The sequence below is a fragment of the Engystomops pustulosus genome, chromosome 7 (genome assembly GCF_040894005.1).
Source record: "Engystomops pustulosus chromosome 7, aEngPut4.maternal, whole genome shotgun sequence".
Classification (NCBI taxonomy): domain Eukaryota; kingdom Metazoa; phylum Chordata; class Amphibia; order Anura; family Leptodactylidae; genus Engystomops; species Engystomops pustulosus.
Window position 1 is genome coordinate 76758488 of NC_092417.1, and position 20387 is coordinate 76778874.

The 20387-nt window shown below is 39.5% G+C and overlaps 1 protein-coding gene across 2 annotated transcripts in view; it reads right to left on the reverse strand.

Moving 5' to 3' along the window:
• Positions 1-20387, reverse strand: part of ELMO3 (engulfment and cell motility 3) — a 30953-nt gene that overhangs the window by 10081 nt on the left and 485 nt on the right. The window contains exons 1-12 of one of the 2 annotated variants that reach the window (XM_072116882.1): positions 14373-14517; positions 11861-11954; positions 9843-9883; positions 9247-9319; positions 9070-9120; positions 5382-5551; positions 4728-4827; positions 3531-3682; positions 2650-2728; positions 2522-2572; positions 1942-2064; positions 467-595 (exon numbers count right to left, since the gene is read on the reverse strand). In XM_072116882.1, the coding sequence (XP_071972983.1) occupies positions 467-595; positions 1942-2064; positions 2522-2572; positions 2650-2728; positions 3531-3682; positions 4728-4827; positions 5382-5551; positions 9070-9120; positions 9247-9319; positions 9843-9883; positions 11861-11938 (1047 nt within the window). In that variant the 5' untranslated portion in view covers positions 11939-11954; positions 14373-14517. Of the gene's footprint in view, positions 1-466; positions 596-1941; positions 2065-2521; positions 2573-2649; positions 2729-3530; positions 3683-4727; positions 4828-5381; positions 5552-9069; positions 9121-9246; positions 9320-9842; positions 9884-11860; positions 11955-14372; positions 14518-20387 lie in introns of those variants that run through there. The other variant, XM_072116883.1, reaches the window with a different exon arrangement.

A 20387-nucleotide genomic window follows, 5' to 3' on the forward strand; every position in this document is an offset into this window, starting at 1 on the left:
GTGTACTAAAAAATCTGGTCTGCCACGAGATTACAGCAGGCAGAGGGAGCAGGGGAAAGTGTGAGATGTAACACCCTGAGAAGCTGCAGCACAGAGGGGCTCTGGTAACTCTCATAGCACTTCTGGCACTCATAGCACTCATTTGCATAATTTAAAAAGTTGATTTTAGAAGAAAGGAGGCCATGGATAACAAATACAAGAAGATTACCACAGTCATGGTGCCTGGATCTATGAGTAAATGTCTCTGGTTTTGATGGTAAATTTCCTTTAACTGTATCTTGGCCACAATGTCTGAATGCACGCTGTGGACTTATTCCGCTGGCCAAGTAAGCCTGGATAAGACACAAATAGGTTCTGCAGGATTTGTAGGAAATATTTACACCATATAGGGTATTATATAAACTAACCAGAGGAGAGTAAAAAATTTTTATCACATCTTGACAGCTATTGTACAGAAATAACTCACAGTAAAGCCAAGTTTGCGGAATTCCTTAGCACAGAGTGAGCGACGTCGTTCTGCTGTCATATGACCTCCGTCTTCAACTTCAATTGGAAAAGCAGAAAGGCGTAGATTCTGGAGATGTTGTCGCTGCTCCTAAAATATGAATATGACACGAAACCATAAATGCATTATGCATCCAATAACACACATAAGATTGGACACAGTTCACACAAAAGTTAATTATATATAACTATATATAACTTGCAGATTACTCTAATGCACTGATGTGAATATCAAGACATATGATAAATGCAGATTTATAATCCTAAGCATAACCTTCTTTTTGTTGTACACCCAGTGAGAAAACACAAGCTGGGACCGTGCAGTGGAACAGTCCCTTACAGATGGCCAAATACGATGCTAAACTTTTTCAACAGACTGGTTTACATTTAATGTCTAATATTGTGTTTGTGTTCTTTGGGTCACCACATAAAACTAGGAACCATTCATGGTAAAGCAGCTCTCTTGTGATTCATTTGTGAGTCATTTAGGGAGATTACAAGGAAGGTTGTTTATTTTTTTCCATAAAAAGTACCAGCCCTGTGCATTGTTGGACTGGGCCTGCCTTGGGCCCACCTCCATCAACCCCTAGGAAATGACCTTAGAATACTGATTCAGAGACGGAGCCATCCAGAGATGGAGACCCTCTGGTTCTCTTATGGGCCAGTGTGTCACTGCTCCTGTACCTGCTTTTTTCTAAAGCCGCTAATTTTTCTGCACAAGCAGCCATATGACAAGCTATCTAAAATCTGCAGTTACAAAACTGTGACTTGCCATGTGGCCTACACTCATCCATTGCTGGCTCCTGAATTCTCCTTATAAGAATTACTTCTAGTGAACTGTAGTGAATAATAATTCCTTTATTTAAATAGCGCACACAGATTACGTACAGATTACGTATTTTTACATCATTTGGCCCTGGGGATATGCTAACATTTACATAATTTATTTTCTAGTTTCAAACTGCCTTTGTCGTCATTCTAAATTGTTTCAGTACTTTATAAAAGTATTAGACATCACCTTGCTTCCCAGCACTGTCCACTGGGTCATGGGGGAAGAGGGGTGGTAGAGGGGGAGGTTTGGCAGCTACAATGGCCTGAGTCTCCATCTCCTTGACTCTGCTGATTGTAGGCAGGGGGCGGGAGTAGGGGAGAGGGAGGGGGATGAGTGAGCAGAAGCCAAGGATGATTTGAGGATACAGGGACATTTTGAAATGATTCAGAATGTTAACAAAGGCATGTTTAAACTCACCATTACAGAGGCTATGATCAGCTACAAAAGACATTCCTGGTGACAGTTTCCATTTAAAAATAATAGGTTGTAAATATTCTTTACCTTGTCCTTGTTTGATGGGTGAAATATGATTTATTGGTTTGTAAATTAATGTTTAATAGGATTTAAAACTCTCAAAAAATTGGAAAATGTTAGCATTGTCTTACAGCATCATTGGGATCCATGGCCATCCTCATCCGACCTTCTAGTAGGCCAAGACTAAGACACTGTAGTACATACAGGTAGTGTCGCATTTCATCCCCAAGTTGTGGCCAGTTGTGGATAATGTTCTGGAACACATAACAGACATGTATTGGACTGTGTGGTATTGAGGCAATTTATCATGTCGTCATGTCAGAAAGCTGGTGTACAAGACATTTATAAAGAACAATTCAGCAATTTGCCAAGAAATTGCAACTTTGTTGTGATATTGCTTTCTGCTCACCAACAGGTTTACTATAGTCCATGGCAGAAAAACTGTCACAGGTTAAAGATACAATTGTTTAGATAATTTAAATGGGCACAAGAATAATAATAAGAAGAAGATAATGTGGCAGATTTATCAAGCTGTCTGAAAATCAGAATATTTCTAGTTGCCCATGGCAACCAATCATGAATATTTTAAAGGGGAGCTGCGATTAGTTGCCATGGGCATCTAGAAATATTCGGACTTACCGACAGCTTGATAAATCTGCCCCAATATATTGGCCCTATTATGCTCACATCTTTCACACATGTGTCCCTCACCTTATGAATAAACTGCCTCATGTTCTTTTTCCACAGATATTCAAACATATCCTGGGGAAAAACACAGTTTACAGCACGAGAAGTGAAATATCATATATGATACATCATACTCCCAATCATTGTCTTACCGCTCTCTCTCTTCCCCCAACCTTCTGCAATAATGCCACAAGTAGCGCCATCACCTTAATCTGTGTCTCCTGATCTGGTCTGTAAGAGAACATAAAACCTTACATTTTCACCTCTCTTGACCCTGTATATGACTCTGTTCATGCCTGTCCTACATTTTTCAACTATTTTTATCTTATGGGGTTTGTCCCACCACAAAGAACTATTCCATATCCACAGGACAGAAATATTTTCTATACAGAAACATAATCAAATCATGATTCACTAACAAAACATCTGTCTGTTTCTACATGTCAGTTATAAAATTGTGAAAGCCCAGGATTTACAGTGTATAAAGCAGTATAAGGTATTCTGGTGTTGGACAAAATTGTTTTTTTTTAGCAGTCTCAAAACAGAGATCTAGGAAATGTCTAGAAAAGGCAAGCCAGCTTTATTAATCCTCCTGGCAGCCTTGTAATTTATGATAAGAGATATTAGTCACAAAGCATTGGCTGTAGCTTACCATCTCATACTCAGGTAATGGGGCATTTTGGTATTTTACCCTTACCTGAGTGTGTGTTTAAATAGCAGCAGGGCACAGCCAATCCCATATGCCATGAGTCACTGCTGTTTGAATGCTACAGAAGTTACTAAGGTGAGGTGAGGCGGTACAGCAGTACATTGGGATCAGAGTGCTCCGAATTCAGCTACAATCCTGGAATATAAATGCTTTTGTCACAGTCCTGCTGCTACTTACAACACACACACACGTATGGTTATACAGATCTCCAGGGCTGCTACCCAAAACTCTCTGCAAATTCATATGGTCAATGCTGCTGTCAGGTTCCCTTAAATTACTAACTTAATTCAAATATTTAACTAAACATCAGATTTAAAAACTTACAGCTGTAGAAGTGTGAGCAATCTATCCAGAGGGACCTCCTTTTTAACCATGATCCCCAGTGTAGTGTTACTCTGAACTACACTCTCCAGTATCATCAGAGCCAGTTGAGTAATCTCTAGCATCATTAGATTCACATTTACAAATGTAACAACCTAGTAAGTAAAGATTTGTGGATTAGACTTTTCTACATATCACTGGGATAGGATGAGAAGTGTACACATCAATGCAAAGGAATGAGATCTATGTATCACTAGGAGAATATGGGATGTGTATAGATGTAAGATGTGACATGTACATTTTATTGTGCTGTGAGAAGATGTATATACTGTATTCACTGATTTATGACAGATGCATGCACAAAAACTATCATTTGGTGAGATAAAATGAGATGGATGCACATGTAACTCGGATAAGACACATATCTATATATTACTGCGGTTAAGACGAGAACACATAATGCTAATTACCAAGTAATTACTGCTTTATTATTCTCTGTATACGAATTGTTTTGAACATAAGGGTAAAACTACAGTCTTCTTTTTGTGTAAGGTTTTATCATGTGACGTACTTTTTACTTGGCTAGTCCACTTGCTAGTCCCACGTTTTAAAGAAAATCTAACATTTGATTTCATGCATTATGAACCAAACATACCTTGAGAATGCTGTAGCTACACTGATGCTGAGTGGTTTTGCTGAAAAAACAATTATAAAATACAGGATAATGAGGCTCGGTCCCTCCTTTGCCTGGCTCTGTGCTTCTCCTTTCACAGTGCACTGCTCCTGGAAATGATGTAATTACTATGTAGTGCCCGGCAGGCAGAAGTAATCAATCGCTGCATCCCCCAGCTGCTGTGTATGAGTGATCCAGCTCAGGTTGATTAGTCCTGTCTGGACAGTTCAGAAAATTCTGTGTAATGTGTTTATGAACGGGAGGCTGAAGCAATCCAGCTTTCCCAAGGTCCTGAATGTTATAATTGTTTTTTCAGCAAAACCACTCAGCTCAGGGATTAATCAAGATATGCCTCTGCATCATTGTAGCTACAGCAGTCACAAGGTATGTTTGGTTCTTAATGCATGAAATCAAATGGTAGATTTCCTTTAAGGCACAAGCCCATAAAGTTTGATAGTGCTGCAAATTTCCTAGCATCTAATGGCAATATATGGTTGCTCACTCTGTGTCATGGAATCCATCTGTACCTTTTGTATGAATGTGGGACTGAAAGTCTCCCAGGACACAAAACCATGTTCCATCAGCTCAGAGATAGCCCTCAGTGTGTGACACATCACTTCTCCACGTCTGTGAAAACAAAAACATTATGCAGCAGGTCAAGAAAAGCATGATCAGCCTTTGAAGACATCACTGGGATTCTTATCTGACTTCATTGAAGATAATTTCTTTGTTTAACTAACCATATAAATTTTTTTACTTTCAATGAGATCCAAATACAATTTGCTATATGTTTCTCAGCATGAGCTCCCCTTCAATATCTCCCATCTGTCCCATTTTCTAGGTCGCAAAATAAGCAGCAATAAAGTGTTCTTATCTCCTGCTATTGAAATATCACTTTCAGGACTTGAAGGTCACATAAATCAAGTCATTCATAGATCAGTAGAGATGTTTTTATGGTCATTTCCAGAGCCAACTAAACTGTATTACTCTTATGGCTCGAGACTACATGAGTTGCCCATTGGGATTAAAGTGGTTATTTTCTATTTTTAACTTTCACACTTTCTACATGAATGAGGCCTTATAATGTTGAACTGTATGAACATAAGATTACACTATTACATATACTGTCAGTGGCGTTACTGCAGCCTGTCAGAGGAATAACCTTATTTACTGATCCTTACTCGTCGTCTTCTTCCACTGTACGTGACAAAAATAGGAGACCATCTCGACTAATGAATTCCTGGGCAAATGTGACATCACTGGAAAGAGCAGCAAGCTTTTTCAAAGACTCAGATCTGACATCCAAATTATGGCTCTGTACTCCTTGACACAAGCTATTGGCCTCCTTATCCTAAAGGTAAAATATAGAACACCATTAGCTGAAATTAAAAGGGTTTCTAACACTGTTGTGTTAGCATTTATAATTTGGTAGCTCAAATGTGTCAGGAAGTATAGATGATATGTCAGCTTTCATGTGTGGTGTAGTATAGATGATTTGTCAGCTCTCCTGTGTAGTGTGGTATATAGAGGATCTGTCAGCACTCCTGTGTGATATAGCATTAAGGATCTATCAGCTTTTCTGTGTGGTGTAGTATAAAGGATCTGTCAACCCTCCTGTGTGGCATAGTATAAAGGATATTTCAGCTATCATGTGTCATATAGTACAGAGCATCTGTCAGCTGTCCTGTGTGGTGTAGTACATAGAAGATCCGTCAGATCTCCTGTGTGACGTAGTAAAGAGAATCTTTCAGCTCTCCAGTGTCATGTAGTATACAGGATTTGTCAACTCTCCTGTGCGGTGTACTATGGTGCATCTGTCATCTCTCCTTTGTTGTGTAGTATTAATGATCTGTCAGCTCTCCTGTGCAGTATAGTACAAAGGATCTGTTAGATCTCATGTGTGGTATAGGAGAAGGGATCTGTCAGCTCTCCTGTGTTGTGTAGCATAGAAGATATGTCAGTGCTCCTGCATAGTGAAACATAAAGCTCTCATATGCTGGTATTAAAGATAAAGATCTGGCAACACTAGTGTGCCACGACACATGGTCGGGTGTGCCTTGGGGAAAGTTCCCCAAACTATGGTGCCCCATGTGTTTTGTTTCCCAGCAATGCGCAGCGATGTAAAATGAGAAATACTATAGTCATGAGGCTAGAGTTCTACAAGTACCAGCTCATATGCTGAGTATATGAGCTGGCACTTGTACTCTGGCCTCATGGCCATAGTACTTCTCATTGTACCCCTTTATATTGCAGTATATGAGCCACATAATAATCAGCACCATATACTAAAAACAGGGAAAAACTGAGAACTGTTGAGGAAGAGGTTTCACACTCACTCACTGAGTGAGTAAAATAAATTTAGAATCTATATAATTAACTATATGTATAATATGACTGTTTTAGTGTCATTTTGTGCTATTTTGGTTGGTGGTGTGCCCCAGGATTTTCTAAGTATAAAAAGTGTGCCGCGGCTCAAAAAAGGTTGAAAATCACTGGCATAGGGGATATGGCAGCTATCCTGTGTGGTGAAGTTTATAGGCTTTATTAGCTTTTCCGTGTGGTGAAGTATAAAGAATACATCAGCTCTCCTGTGTGGTGTAGTATAGTGGTATAGGGATGTTTAAGCTCTCCTGTGTGATGTAGTATAGTGGTATAGGGATGTATAAGCTCTCCTGTGTGGTGTAGCATAGTGCATCTGTAAGCTCTACTTAGTGGTGTAGTATAGAGAATGTGTCAGCTCTACTGTGCGGTAAGGTATAGAAGATATGTCAGTGCTCCTGCATAGTAGAATATAAAGCATCAGGCCATTTTCATTTTTTACATTTCCATTTTTACTTCCTATCTTTAAAAATCCCAAACTTTTTTATTTTTTCATTTTCAGAGCTGTAGGAGGGTTTGTTTACTGTCAAAATTGTAAAATGTAACGAATTGTACTTCCCAGTGAAAGCATTTCATATTCCATACCAGTTATTGGAAGCAGGAAAAAATATGATGAAATTGTAAAAATAACGCACTTGTGTCAGAGGTAAGTAGAGAGTTTATTATTTTTAATGGGGCGGCTGTAGACATTTCATTAATGAGGGAGGGGCTGCCTGGACATTTTATTAATGAGGGGAGGCTGCTGTGGACATTGTTATTTATGAGAGGAGACTGCTGGATATTTTATTACAGAGTAGTGTCTGCATTTCCCACACTAGACTTATACTCGAATCAATAAGTTTTACCAACTTTTTGTGTTAAAATTAGGTGCCTCAGTTATTACTCAGGTCGGCTCATACTTCAGTATGTAAGGTATGTATATTTTTATCCCTTACAGTCAAAAGGCCAAAACAAGGGGACATTATAAGTGTGTGTGGTGGCTATAGAAAAAGTGGTTTTATCAGGGGCGTAACGATTTCAGTTGGTGCTGGGCACTTAAGATGAACAGTTCAATATAAGAGCATGTGCCCCGTGCCACTTCAGGAAGAATAGAATGTACACAGAGCACATACTTTTTATATTGAACTCTGAGTGCCACGGCTGCTGTCAGTCTGTTTTTTGTTGACGCACTCAGGTAAGGGGGATGAGGGACTTTTGCTCACCTTTGAGCACAAGACAGGTGTTGTAGAATAGAGAAGAGAGAGGTGCTTCAGCTGTACCTCTCCCTCAGAAGTCAAGGCAGTGAGGAAGGGGGGGGGGGGGGGGGGGCTCCAAGGTAACAGCATGCTGGGATCATTCAGCAAAATATGTGGAAGCTTGTGCCATCTCCCCCAGCTGTCTTCTCCATTCTGAAAATGATGTCCGGACCCTTCACTGATGTCCTGAAGTGTTTGAATCTATTATGAAGACTTCTGCCTCCACAACAACTAGTAAGTTTATGGGAGCACCTGAGTGCAATGTTAGTGTATAATATGTGTTGGATGTGTGTGCAGTATTAGTATGTCATATATATTGTGTGTGTACAGTATAAGTGTGCCATATGTAGTATGTGTGTGAAGTATTAGTGTGTGCATATGTATTGTATGTATGTATGTGCAATATCGGTGTCATATGTATTCCGTCTATTCATTTGCATGTGCATTATTAGGCCACATTAACACATAACAGTTCTTGAAGTTCGTCGCACCAGTTGCAATTCTGATATAACCCGTATAGCATGGATGTGGTGTAGGGTTGGAAAAAGTGATATATGATGAACAACAGCGCTATGGTGCAGTACACAATACAACAGATGGGAGTCTTTGCATTATACATATATACTGTATAATGCAAGGACGACCTGTCTGCCAGCCAAACTGCAGCACTGTATTAACTGTTACAGTGGCAGGGCTGCAGTTTGGCTGGCAGACAGGATGTCCTTGCATTATATATCTGTACAATGCAAGGACTCCCGTCCGCGGCACTGTGTACAGCCCAGACGGGAGGCCCATGTATGCAAATGGCCTAAGGCATACACATCTGGTGGCAGGCATGTTTCATGACCAAATTTTATTGTCATAAATTAGGCACTCAGTGGGGGGGGGGGGACAGTAGGGTACTGGAGTAAATTGTTCCCAGTTGTTATGCCACTTTAATGTAGCCCCTTCTCATAAATAGAAAACGGAGTAAGGGCACTATATAAAGGGGCTACAGAAAAAGGAGCACTAAAAAGTTGGGCAACTGAAAAGGGGGCAGATGCATTATAGATTTGGGGACATTATATGAATCCTGGAAATGGGACATTATATGGGTTCTGGTTAGATAAGGAGTATTTTCGGAGCACACAATGTTTTTTCCACAGACTATGCCAACACCGGGTGCAGCTGGTCCCCGCAAAACAAAAGGGTTGGGGACTGCTGCTCTTGAAGACTATGATATGACCTCCTGTTTAGTGCATGCCATTTATCTTACCGGAGAAGTGGTCAGTTTCAGGATGCTGCCATTCTTTATTTCCATCCTGTTCTGTGAAGAGTAAAAGTGAAAACCTGCTTTCAAGGACCGTTTTTAATATTCATTCACAACTGAGACTCCTATGGATTGTAAGACTAATACCCTTGTTTGCCCTCTGCCTATATGTCTAATACATACCAGTTCAGTGATGTAGGCTTGATGTCCATCCACATATTGCAGTGCATACTGCTCAGAGTTACTGATATTCCACCTACAGAACACAAGATGTGTGTCAGCCACATTTAGACTCAGTGGACAAGAGATTAGATTAAGGACAGGAAAATGACAGCCAAATTCTGTTGACCTCAAGATTAACCAAAAGTAACGCCATAATATTGCATGGCAGTGATGAGTTAAATCACATATTCCCCATGTTCATTTTTATGTACGATACTTTGCTAAAAAAAATTTATATGCCAGAAAGAAACATTTGGCCAATAGTACACAGCTAAAAGAGATGATGAGGAAGGTTCCCTGCAAAAAAATCTGGGGAGGAGTTTAGTGGAAGTGCACTGGATAGCTCAATATTTAAAGACCATGATGCTCAGTCCCAAAAGCAGGGAAAATGTGAAAAGAATTGGTACCTTCACTCACAGGACAGGAGATCTTTTGCCAGGAGTGATGTAAGTGCACCACTGCAGAATGCAATAATTGTTGCCATATACATTTTAAAGAGTTGCTCATTTATATAACCTCTACCAAACCTATAAATCATAAAACTTCTTTTAACTTACGCATCACACACATCCTTCAAGACTGCTGACAGGGGCTTACTCTGGAAAATACACAAACATGTTAGTGGTTACACTGTATAACCATACATTTACAATTGAGTTATGGCCCCCTCCATTATTGAATGTATATTTTTTTTAATAGATTGCTATTGTTATTGTGATTAATTTGAATTAATATACAGGGTGGAACAAAAAGATTGTGACGGTTGAATATTTTATAAAGTACACATTGGATTAAAAAACTGAAAATATACAGTACAGACCAAATATTTGGACACACCTTCTCATTCATAGAGTTTTCTGTATTTTCATGACTATAAAAAATTGTAGATTCACATTGAAGGCATCAAAACTATGAATTAACACATGTGGAATTATATACTTTAAAAAAAAGTGTGAAACAACTGAAAATATGTCTTATATTCTAGGTTCTTCAAAGCCACCTTTTGCTTTGATTACTGCTTTGCACACTGTTGGCATTCTCTTGATAAGCTTCAAGAGGTAGTCACCTGAATAGCTTTTCACATCATAGGTGTCCTGTCAGGTTTAATAAGTGGGATTTCTTGCCTTATGAATGGGGTTGGGACCAACAGTTGTGTTGTGCAGCAGTGAGGTGGATAATAGCTGATTGTCCTACTGAATAGACTGTTAGAATTTGTATTATGGCTAGAAAGAAGCAGCTAAGTAAAGAAAAATGATTGGCCATCATTACTTTAAGAAATGAAGGTCGGTCAGCCCGAAAAATTGTGAAAACTTTGATAGTGTCCCCAAGTGCAGTTGCAAAAACCACCAAGCACTACAAAGAAAATGGCCGAGAACCACCCAGGGAAAGGAAGACCAAGAGTCACCACTGCTGCGGAGGATAAATTAATCTGAGTCACCAGCCTCAGAAATCGCAGCTTAACAGCAGCTCAGATTAGAGACCAGGTCACTCCCACAGAGAGTCCTAGCAGCAGACACATCTCTGCAACAACTATTAAGAGGAGACTGTGTGCAGCAGCGTTCATGGTAGAACAGCTGCTAGGAAACCACTGCTATGAACAGGCAACAAGCAGAAGAGACTTATTTGGGCTAAAGAACACAAAGAATGGACATAAGACCAGTGGAAATCTGTGCTTTGGTCTGATAAGTCCAAATCTTTGGTTCAAACCACAGTGTCCTTGTGCGACACAGAAAAGGTGAGCGAATGGACTCTGCATGCCTGGTTCCCACCGTGAAGCATGGAGGAGGAGTGTGATGGAGTGGGGGTGCTTTGCTGGTGACACTGTTGGGGATTTATTCAAAATTGACATGCTATTCCATCCGGTTTGCCTGTAAAATATTTTTCAAACATCTATTCAATAAAATTACATTAGATAAATTACATTGCAATTCAAGTCATTATCAATGACAGATGGCGTTGTAATCGCCAAAAATCTAAATGGGTATAAAAAATTTCAAAAATCAACTTCGAAATACACCTCGGATAGAAAAACAAAAAAATATGTAGCATAAGAAATATTTCCTAAAAATTCATCCAATGATACTAAAGTTGACCCTATATTTTCACCCCCTGGGGTGAGGTGGGGGGAAAATACATTCAGTGTAACCCAGGAACAACGACATGGACATGGACTTTTGGGGCTAGTGTAATGTAAGTCCCTTTACCACTGTTTTGCCATCTGTTCCCAAAATTGAAAAAGACCAAGGTCAAATCAATGGAATTTTTCATGGGAAATCCGAAACTGCAGTAAATAAAAAGGCGGTTCCATTTAAGATTTTTTAAGTTGCCTGCAACGGGGTCCATCATTCTACCATATGGAAAAGTCCTGCATGCACAACTTTTGAGATTTTAGATTGTGTGGCAAGACTCTGTACATATGAGTATGTGAAATACAATAAGAGAATACATTTTGTAAAAGTATATCTATATTATATGGACGCGGTCATAAAGTGCTTAATTTGTGTTCTGATCTGTGTAAGATCTCATATTGAAACTCTAAGTTGGCTTCCCTTGTGACATATAAATATAAGGTCACCTGGTTAAGCTCAATAAGTTGGGGGTAGGCTCCCATCATTTGGATTGCGATCTTCACTACATTCTTTGCTTGCTCCATGACACCCAGTTAACAACTGCAAAAATAAGTATAAGTATTCTATATCATTGTATAAGTATTAAATGTACAGTATTATATAAGTATTTAACTTCTATCAAACAGTTGGTATAGTTATCAATAGCTTCAGATTTATTTGGCATTTTAGAATACGCAAATTCATTAGGCAGATATTTGACCAAAATCATCTACATTGGTTTTACATCTAGTTTTAAACAAATACTGATTCATAATTCATTATGATTAATTACATTTATCTCAATCTTCTTTGAAGATTTGGGTACGCTTGCGGTAGTATAAACTTCCCACACGACTTTTGCAGTTCACCTCAGCAGCTCTTGTGTTGTGCTGCACATACATTCCCACGCTTTACCCTTGTGGCTGGGCCACTGTGAAGATTCAAGACTTTACTCCACATATCTTACCTATTACCTTGGCCAACTCTGGGGCTTCAATGCTTTACGCCACAGACTTTATCTTGCTGTCTTATCGTCTCTCTGGATTCAAGGCTTCTTATACTTTACTCAAATGTGTGGTGCAGCTATAGAGTTTAAAGACTTTACTCTTTGTTAGATCTTTCATTGTGGACATGTGTCCAAAATAGTATCCAGTGGCGGATTAAGTGTCCCATGGGCCCCGGGCTGTTCACACGACTAGGTCCCCCCAAGTGTCCAAACCAACATGTGCCCGGATGTTAGGACTCAAGTACTACTCTATATACTCTATATCCTTAATCTTCTACTGTTCATAAACATAATTAAATGATGAACTTCCATCACGCTGTCATAACCCATCTATATAGGAAAGCTGATCACATTCCCTAACTGCATGGAACCCTACAACCGTCCAGACCAGATCTCCCAGACAATGTAGGAGATGTTTTAATGCTACCACTGGCCCGGCCTCTAAGCATCCTGCAGCTGAGTACCCCCACCATACTGTAAATACTTGTGTACAGGCCGAGATTCCTAATGTTACCACAAAAAAACTGTAAAAATATATTGACTTAAGTATAAGCCTTAGGGTAGGAAATGCAGCTGCTACTCTAATAAAATATCCAGCAGCAGCCAAACCTCAAAAAATCCACAGCAGAGCCCCCCTTACAGAAATATCCACTCCATATGGCTCCTGTTAATGAAAAGTCCCCCCCAGATGGCTCCCTTTAATAAAATGTTCCCCCCAGAAGGCCCCCTTTAATGAAATGTCCACTCCAAATGACCCCCTATAATAAAATGTCTGCCCCAGATGCCTCCTTTAATGAAATGTTCACGCCAGATGGCCCAGTTAATGAAATGTCAACCCCAGATGCCCCCTTTAATTTAATGTTCACAGCCGGGCCCTCTTGAAAAAATAACCTCTATACTGATCTTAGTCTTCTTCTCCCCGGTCCCGCGGCTCCATCTTCTGCTTGCGGCCGGGGAGCATCACTATGACAAGGCGGTGTGGGCCTGTGTCGGAGGAGGGGCTTTTCCCAATTGTATATATGTTTCAACTCAATTAAAATAAAGAACAATCATTGTGCAATGTCACCTCTGGGGTGGATTAGGCTGTCTTCTCACAAAATTGAAGCTACATGGGGAGGGGCTTATCCCAATTGTATTTATGTTTAAATTGAAATGCATGTAATCAGTAACGAGCTCCACGTGTTTTGGATTATTTACACGTAAAGCATATGTGATCGGGACAAGCCCCTCCCAGTTCCGATAATATTACTATTCAAAATGCTATTAAAACAGAACGTGTAAGCTCAGCCTGCGGGTATGTTCACATGTTTTTGATGCATTTTGAAATGCAATACTTTTGGGTGAATTGAAAGCATTTTTCTTCATTACTGGAAGTGGAAGGTTTGTTTATATAAAACGCATATGTGATCGGGACAAACCTCTCCGCGTTCTGATTAAATTGCGATTCAAAATGCAATTCAACCAGAATATGTGAGTGTCACACGCAAGCCTTCATCTAGACATGGGTCATAGTGGTGGAATTAGTACTGTATTGTTACAGTCATATAGTTACACCAGTTATTAGATCTGCTTTCAATTATTCTCTTATTCTAATTTCTTATTGTTATTTAGTCACAAAAATGTAGTTCTATGGTTTCCCATACATCATACGGAATCACTTATTATGGTTAACTCTTAATTGACACCTATACTGAGTTTTATACTGGCTGAGTACAACTAGGCCTTCTGTACAACTCTACACTACACCTGCCCTCCCCCTTCATTGTGAGAGGGGCATTAAATGAATACTAATAGAGGTGAGTGAACAGACTGAAGAAATAAAGGCTGGACAGCCAGAGCCATGCAGTCAGGAATATTTCAAATAGGACAGAAAGAGCGAGGGATTAGAAAGACATTATGGGGTGAATGTCATATGTTACACAGTCTGGAGCAGACATTCTCTTTTGATAAATAGTAACAAAGTTTCTCTTTACCTGAGACCTGTTTCCTGTCACTTTGGAGCTGCAGTGAAGGTGGAGACACTGGGGACAGAGCTGTGAGGTGGAGGCAGGGAGGAGACAGATGGGTTACAACAAGCCTGCATTCCTTTACTCTAGATAAGAATTTCTATTGGGAGTGTCTATGTGTTGGATATACAGCAGAGCTGCTCCTTCAGGCCTCCATGAATCCTATGGAGAAAGCAATTTGTTGCTTCTAATAAATTTGATCAGAAGACACCTTGCAAGCAACACTTCAGAAGACCTCCCCTATATCACTGCCCTGCTTGATCCTGAACTTGTGTCCCCTGTACCTTGCATGGTCATTACATTCTTATTGTACAAAGCATCAATCCTGTTTTGGATACATTGATCTACTTATTGCACAATGGAGAAGATTTACTAAACAAAAATCCATGTAATAGATTTGTTTATAGAAGCCTGGAAGTGGAGGCACCTATTTGGGAAGTGGCTGATATGTGCCCTATAAGGGCAGCAGGAATAGGAAGACAAAGAAAGCAATGAGAGAAAGAAAGCACTGACCCTCCCTCCTTCTCCCTCTGCACTTTGCAGCAAGCAGGAAGTACCCAGTGCACAAGTGCTGAGAGAGCAGGGAGGGCAGTTGTAACGCTCTGTAAAGTCAAATCACGGAGGGGCTAGGTTGATTTTAGATCATAGGATCTTACTAAGGGCACATTCACATGGCCTTCTGCGGGGACGTACATGCGGCCGCAAATTTGCGGCCACATGTACGTCCCCATAGACGGCAATATCGGCGCGGCGCAGATACGGTGCCACATGTGTGGCACCGATCCGGCCCGCACACCGCAAAAAGATAGGGCATGCTCTATCTTTTGGGGTGTGCGGCCGTGTGCCGCCATTCTCTATGGAGGGAGGAGGGGTCTCCTCCTCCTCCTCTCCAGCACACGGTGGGCATACCGCGTGTGAATGGACCCTAAGAAACATTATTAGCTTTTTTTTAATTATCTTTATTTATTTATATAGCGCCATCAAATTCCGTAGCAGCTATAATACATTACAAAGAACAAACAGTCATATGGAACAATAGGAGTGAGGGCCCTGCTCCCAAGCTTACAGACTATGAGGGTGAGGGTGTTGACACAAGAGGTTGTATAATGGTCCAGCCATTCTTTATAAGGAGCAATAAAAAATAATTTAATAAATAATTTTATGAATAAAAATTTTGCTGTTTGAACCAGCCATCAGCCGCCATCTTATTTACAGGGTCCTAGGTGAAAAAGACTGCAGAGAAGCCTGGAGCTTGGTAAATATCTGCTGTTTGCCAAATAACAGATGGGAGTAGGACATAGGATGGATTAGAAAAGGGAGAGTTGTCATTTCATGCAGTTAGCGAGTGTGATAGGCTTGCCTAAAGAGATGGGTTTTAAGAGCACGTTTGAAGCTTTGGAGGTTGGGTATTAGTCTGAGAGTCCGGGGAAGGGCATTCCAAAGAATTGGAGCAACTCGGGAGAAGTCCTGGAGACGTGCATGAGAAGTTCGAATTAAGCTAGAGATTAGTCTAATGTCACTGGCAGATTGAAGAGCACGGGAAGGGTGATAGACTGAGATGACAGAAGAGAGATAGGGAGGTGCAGCATTATTCAGAGCTTTGAGCTTTCCACTGAGAGGAAGATGAGAAGAGAAAGATCCAGAAAAGGAGACACTGAAAGTGCGGTCAGAGAGATAGGAAGAAAACCAGGAGAGTGCAGTGTCCTTTAGGCCAATGGAGTGAAGCATCCTAAAGAGGAGCTGGTGCTTCACAGTATCGAACGCTGCCGAGAGATCCAGAAGAACCAGGAGAGAATAGTCACCTTTGGATTTTGCAGTGAAGAGATCATTGGAGACTTTAGAAAGAGCAGTTTCAGTGGAATACATAGAGCGGAAACCAGATTGCAAGGGGTCAAGGAGGGAGTTCAAGGACCTCAAAAGATGGGAAAGTAAGAGAGGGTACTGGAGGAATGACCTGGAAAGTGCATTGTGGAGAGAGGAGTATGCCTACCCCACCTCCCTGCCTATTCTCAGGTCTGGAGCAGTGTGAAAAGTGTAAACCGCCATAGGTTTACACTATAAACATTACATTGCTAGTAATTCTAATTCTGAGAGAGATTCCTCTGCATAAGCCTAATATATTTTTTTTTTTACATATTTTTAAAAACTTTAAATCTAAAAAAATCTCTATTACATATTCTCTATTGCCATATTTTCTCAATTTGATGCATTCTGAAATACAATTGAAAGTCTCCACTGCCCGATCACACATTGAGCTAACATTGTGATTCCTGTATGTTTACTAAACACTCAATGCAATGTTTACTCAGTATGTGATGGTGGTGGAGCCTTTCAACTGCGCTTCATAATGTAGTCGACATGCCACGTGCAAATGAGGCTGCAGAGCGCAGTCATGTTTAGAAACTCAATGCAAGCGTCCACAGGCACGACTTGCCCGAATCACATCTGTGTCTCGCTAGAAACACAATGCAAGCACCGTGGTGCTGAAATGGCAATTGGTTGTCCTGACAAACAGAAGCCTATGCACCACTGTGATGGTACAATGTCCCAGTCTTAATACATTCCCCCTATGCAATGCAATAACAAAAGTCTTGATCTATCAAAATATAAAAACTGTTATTTCTAGCGGTGAACCCCGTAACAGAAAACAGTGCCCAAACGTCCAAAATGCCACTTTTTGTAATTTTGCAACTCCTTAAAGTGTAAATAAAAAAGTGCTCAGGTCATGTAATCCCCCAAACTGCCTTTATGTAAAGGTCTTCATGTCCTGCATTCTGATAGTGGGGGGACTCGGGCGTAACCCTCAAAGTTTTTCTAGATCCATGTCCTTGGTGGTTCCGATTTATCCATGACATCACGTTTTTGTGACAGGCTCAAGTGAAGGATAACTACAAATCATGGGAGAAATGAATAACAATTCAAACAACATATTATTTGTTCATCAAATTCCGTATACTTCAGTTGATTTTTCGGACTTGCAACTTTCTATATCAGGTGATTTAATTAAAACTACATTCTATAGGAAAAAAACACCTGCCAATAGTTTGTTACACTACACTACACTACAAGTTTTCACCCCCAAGACCAAAAACATGGGATCCCAGTGGGTCAGTTTTTAAGACTGAGACAGAATTGGACTGACTATGAGAATTAAGAAAACATTCTTTGGACCTAACGAAAAGACTCAGAGCTCAGGGTTACCCTAAAAAGATCATATTGAAGGCATATTGTAGAACCAGGGATTGAGACAAAGATATTTTGAAATTGAATCCAAATGTTTCTGACAATACTGTTAAATTTATGTATAACAACAAATGGCAAGATATCTATTGTATTTGTAGCAAAAATTGGAATATCATCAGGAGTGAACCGAAATTCATTACCAGTTGACTGTACATTATCATAAGAAGAGCTCAGAATCTTAAGGATCTATTGACACATTATAATTTTACACATCCAACATTTGGAACTTTGGGTGGTACGAGACTGAGGGGTTCATATACCTGTTGCGACTGCAATATCTGTCAATATATTTTTTCAAAGATCCCATTGCTGTTAATCGTTATTGATTGCAACAGAACATCAACAGCAAGACAAACAATGCTATATGCACGGACTTGTTTGTACCCTAAAGACAAGAGTCTTACGTCAGTGGCCTCTAATTTTCTCCATCCCTCTAATTTTCTCCATCAAAGTGGTAAATGCAGAAATCTGAGGTTCACTAGTTTGAAACATATTAATGTGAAAATAGTTGGTGGGAATACAACTCCTCGTCTCCGACAAAAAGAATCCAGATGGATTTGTACTTGGCTCCAAGAGGATTGTATCTTTCCTGTACGTCCTTCAGGCAGCACAAAGTAAACAATGAGACTAGGTGCAATTACATAGACATAATAAATAATTCCTTTATTTACATAGTGCAAACAGATTTCGCAACACTTCACAGAGCTTGCCAAATCGGTCCCTGCTCCCAATCTAATCAATCTACCAGTATTTTTTGAAGTGTGGGAGGAAACCGGAGGACCTGGAGGAAACCCACGCAAACACGGAGAGAACATACAAACTCTTTGCAGATGTTGACCCTGGGACTTAAACCCAATAAAATCCCTTCACAAAAATGTCCCAAAAAGTGATCAAAAAAGTTATGTGCGCCAAAATGGTACCACTGAACAGGACAACTCAACACAAAAATAATAATAATCCCTAAACCAGGTCTGTCGACCAAAAAATATTTAAGTTATCTCTGAAAAGATGGCAATACTAAAATAAATGAGATTTTCTCTATGTTAGTTTTTCTTCAGTAAAATTGTAAAAATATATAAAAAAAAACTATAAATGATGCATTTATTGTAACCTTAGTGATCTATAGAATAAAGATAATATATTATTTTTATGGTACGGTGTGCGGCCCCCAAAAAGTACAAAAAGAAAGGAAACCAAAATTGTCGATTTTCTTTTTCTCTATACATTCAATAGTTAATAAAATCTTATCCATAAGTTAAAGACCCACTAAAATGAAATATTTGTAAAGTGCATCTAATGTTGCAGAAAATAAGCCTTTATATGTCCAAATTGCAAAAAAATAAAATAAAATAAAGATTGTATAGCCTTTAAAAAGTGACAATGGAATTGTGCTCTGAATGGCGCAACGTCCCTTCAATGTCCTGTCGTGTGCCCATACAGCAGGTTACCATCACATATGGGGTATGAGAATATACAGGAGAAATTGGTTATCAAACTTTGTGGAGCGTTTTGGTATTTTATCCTCCGAATTTGTAAATTTTTTAAAAATCACATTCATTTAGCCAAAAAAATTTAAATTTCAAAACTGCACACAATTTTGTTTTAACCCCTGTAAAACAAATAAAGGGTAAACGAACTTCATAAAAGTTAATTTACATATGTTAAGGGGTGTAGTTTCTATAATGGGGTTTTACTATTATTTAGGCCTCTCAAAGTGACTTGAAATCTGAGCAGGTCCCTAAAAAGCATGATTTAGCTATTTTTTAATGAAAACGTGAACAATTCACCTAAAGTTCAAAACCCCATAACATTCTACAAAAATGAGATGATGCATAAAAAAACCATGTCCACATAAAGAAGACATTTGGCAAACATTAGTTATCAAGTTTTTTGCAGTTACGACTATGTTGAAAAAGCTGAAAATTTTGAGTTTCGAAAATCGTGAATTTTTCCAAATAACTTTTTTTTTTCAAAAATAAACTCAAAACTCAACTAACATGAAGTACAAAGTAATATGAGAAAATTTCAAAAGCACTTGGATATGTTAAAGCATTCCAAAGTTATTGCCGCTTATAGTGACACGTCAGGAAGGTGAAAAGTGGGTTCGGCGTTAAGTTTCACACTACGGTTGTCTGTGAACCAGGAACCGACAATACTGAGTCTTGTGACACAGACCATACTGTTGGGGACGGAACTCCTTACATGATAGTAACATGTATTTTCACCAAAATATGCAGCAAAGAAAACATGAAATCCACAGGGGCCGTCAAACTATTTTTGCAGTAAATTGCACTGAGTTTCACAAAGATATATTATTGTACACAACGGTAACCCAAATAAAAAAACTATTTCTCCATAAAACAAGATCACAAAGAGATAACAAAGGTCACTTTTAGATGTGCACCATTGTAGTAGAAGTGCAATAACGGAAACCTCCACAGTTGACAAGAATTTGAGTAAGAACGTCATAACCTAGGTATTAGTAATGGAGGGATGCTGTGAAATAAAAACTATATTCAGGAATTTATGTGAGCATATATCAGAGAGCAAGTGTATTCTTAGATTGTTCAGGAAAGGGTTAAAACATGAACATTCGTGAACATTATCCCATAGACATCTTGCCTAAGGCAGCAACCTCCCAAAATTTAGAGCGGGTGCAAGATAAGGAAATTAGGAAGCTTCCCCTCCCAGGACACTCTCCTTGAGTTACTTATAACCTTACTGTAAATGCTAAGTGGA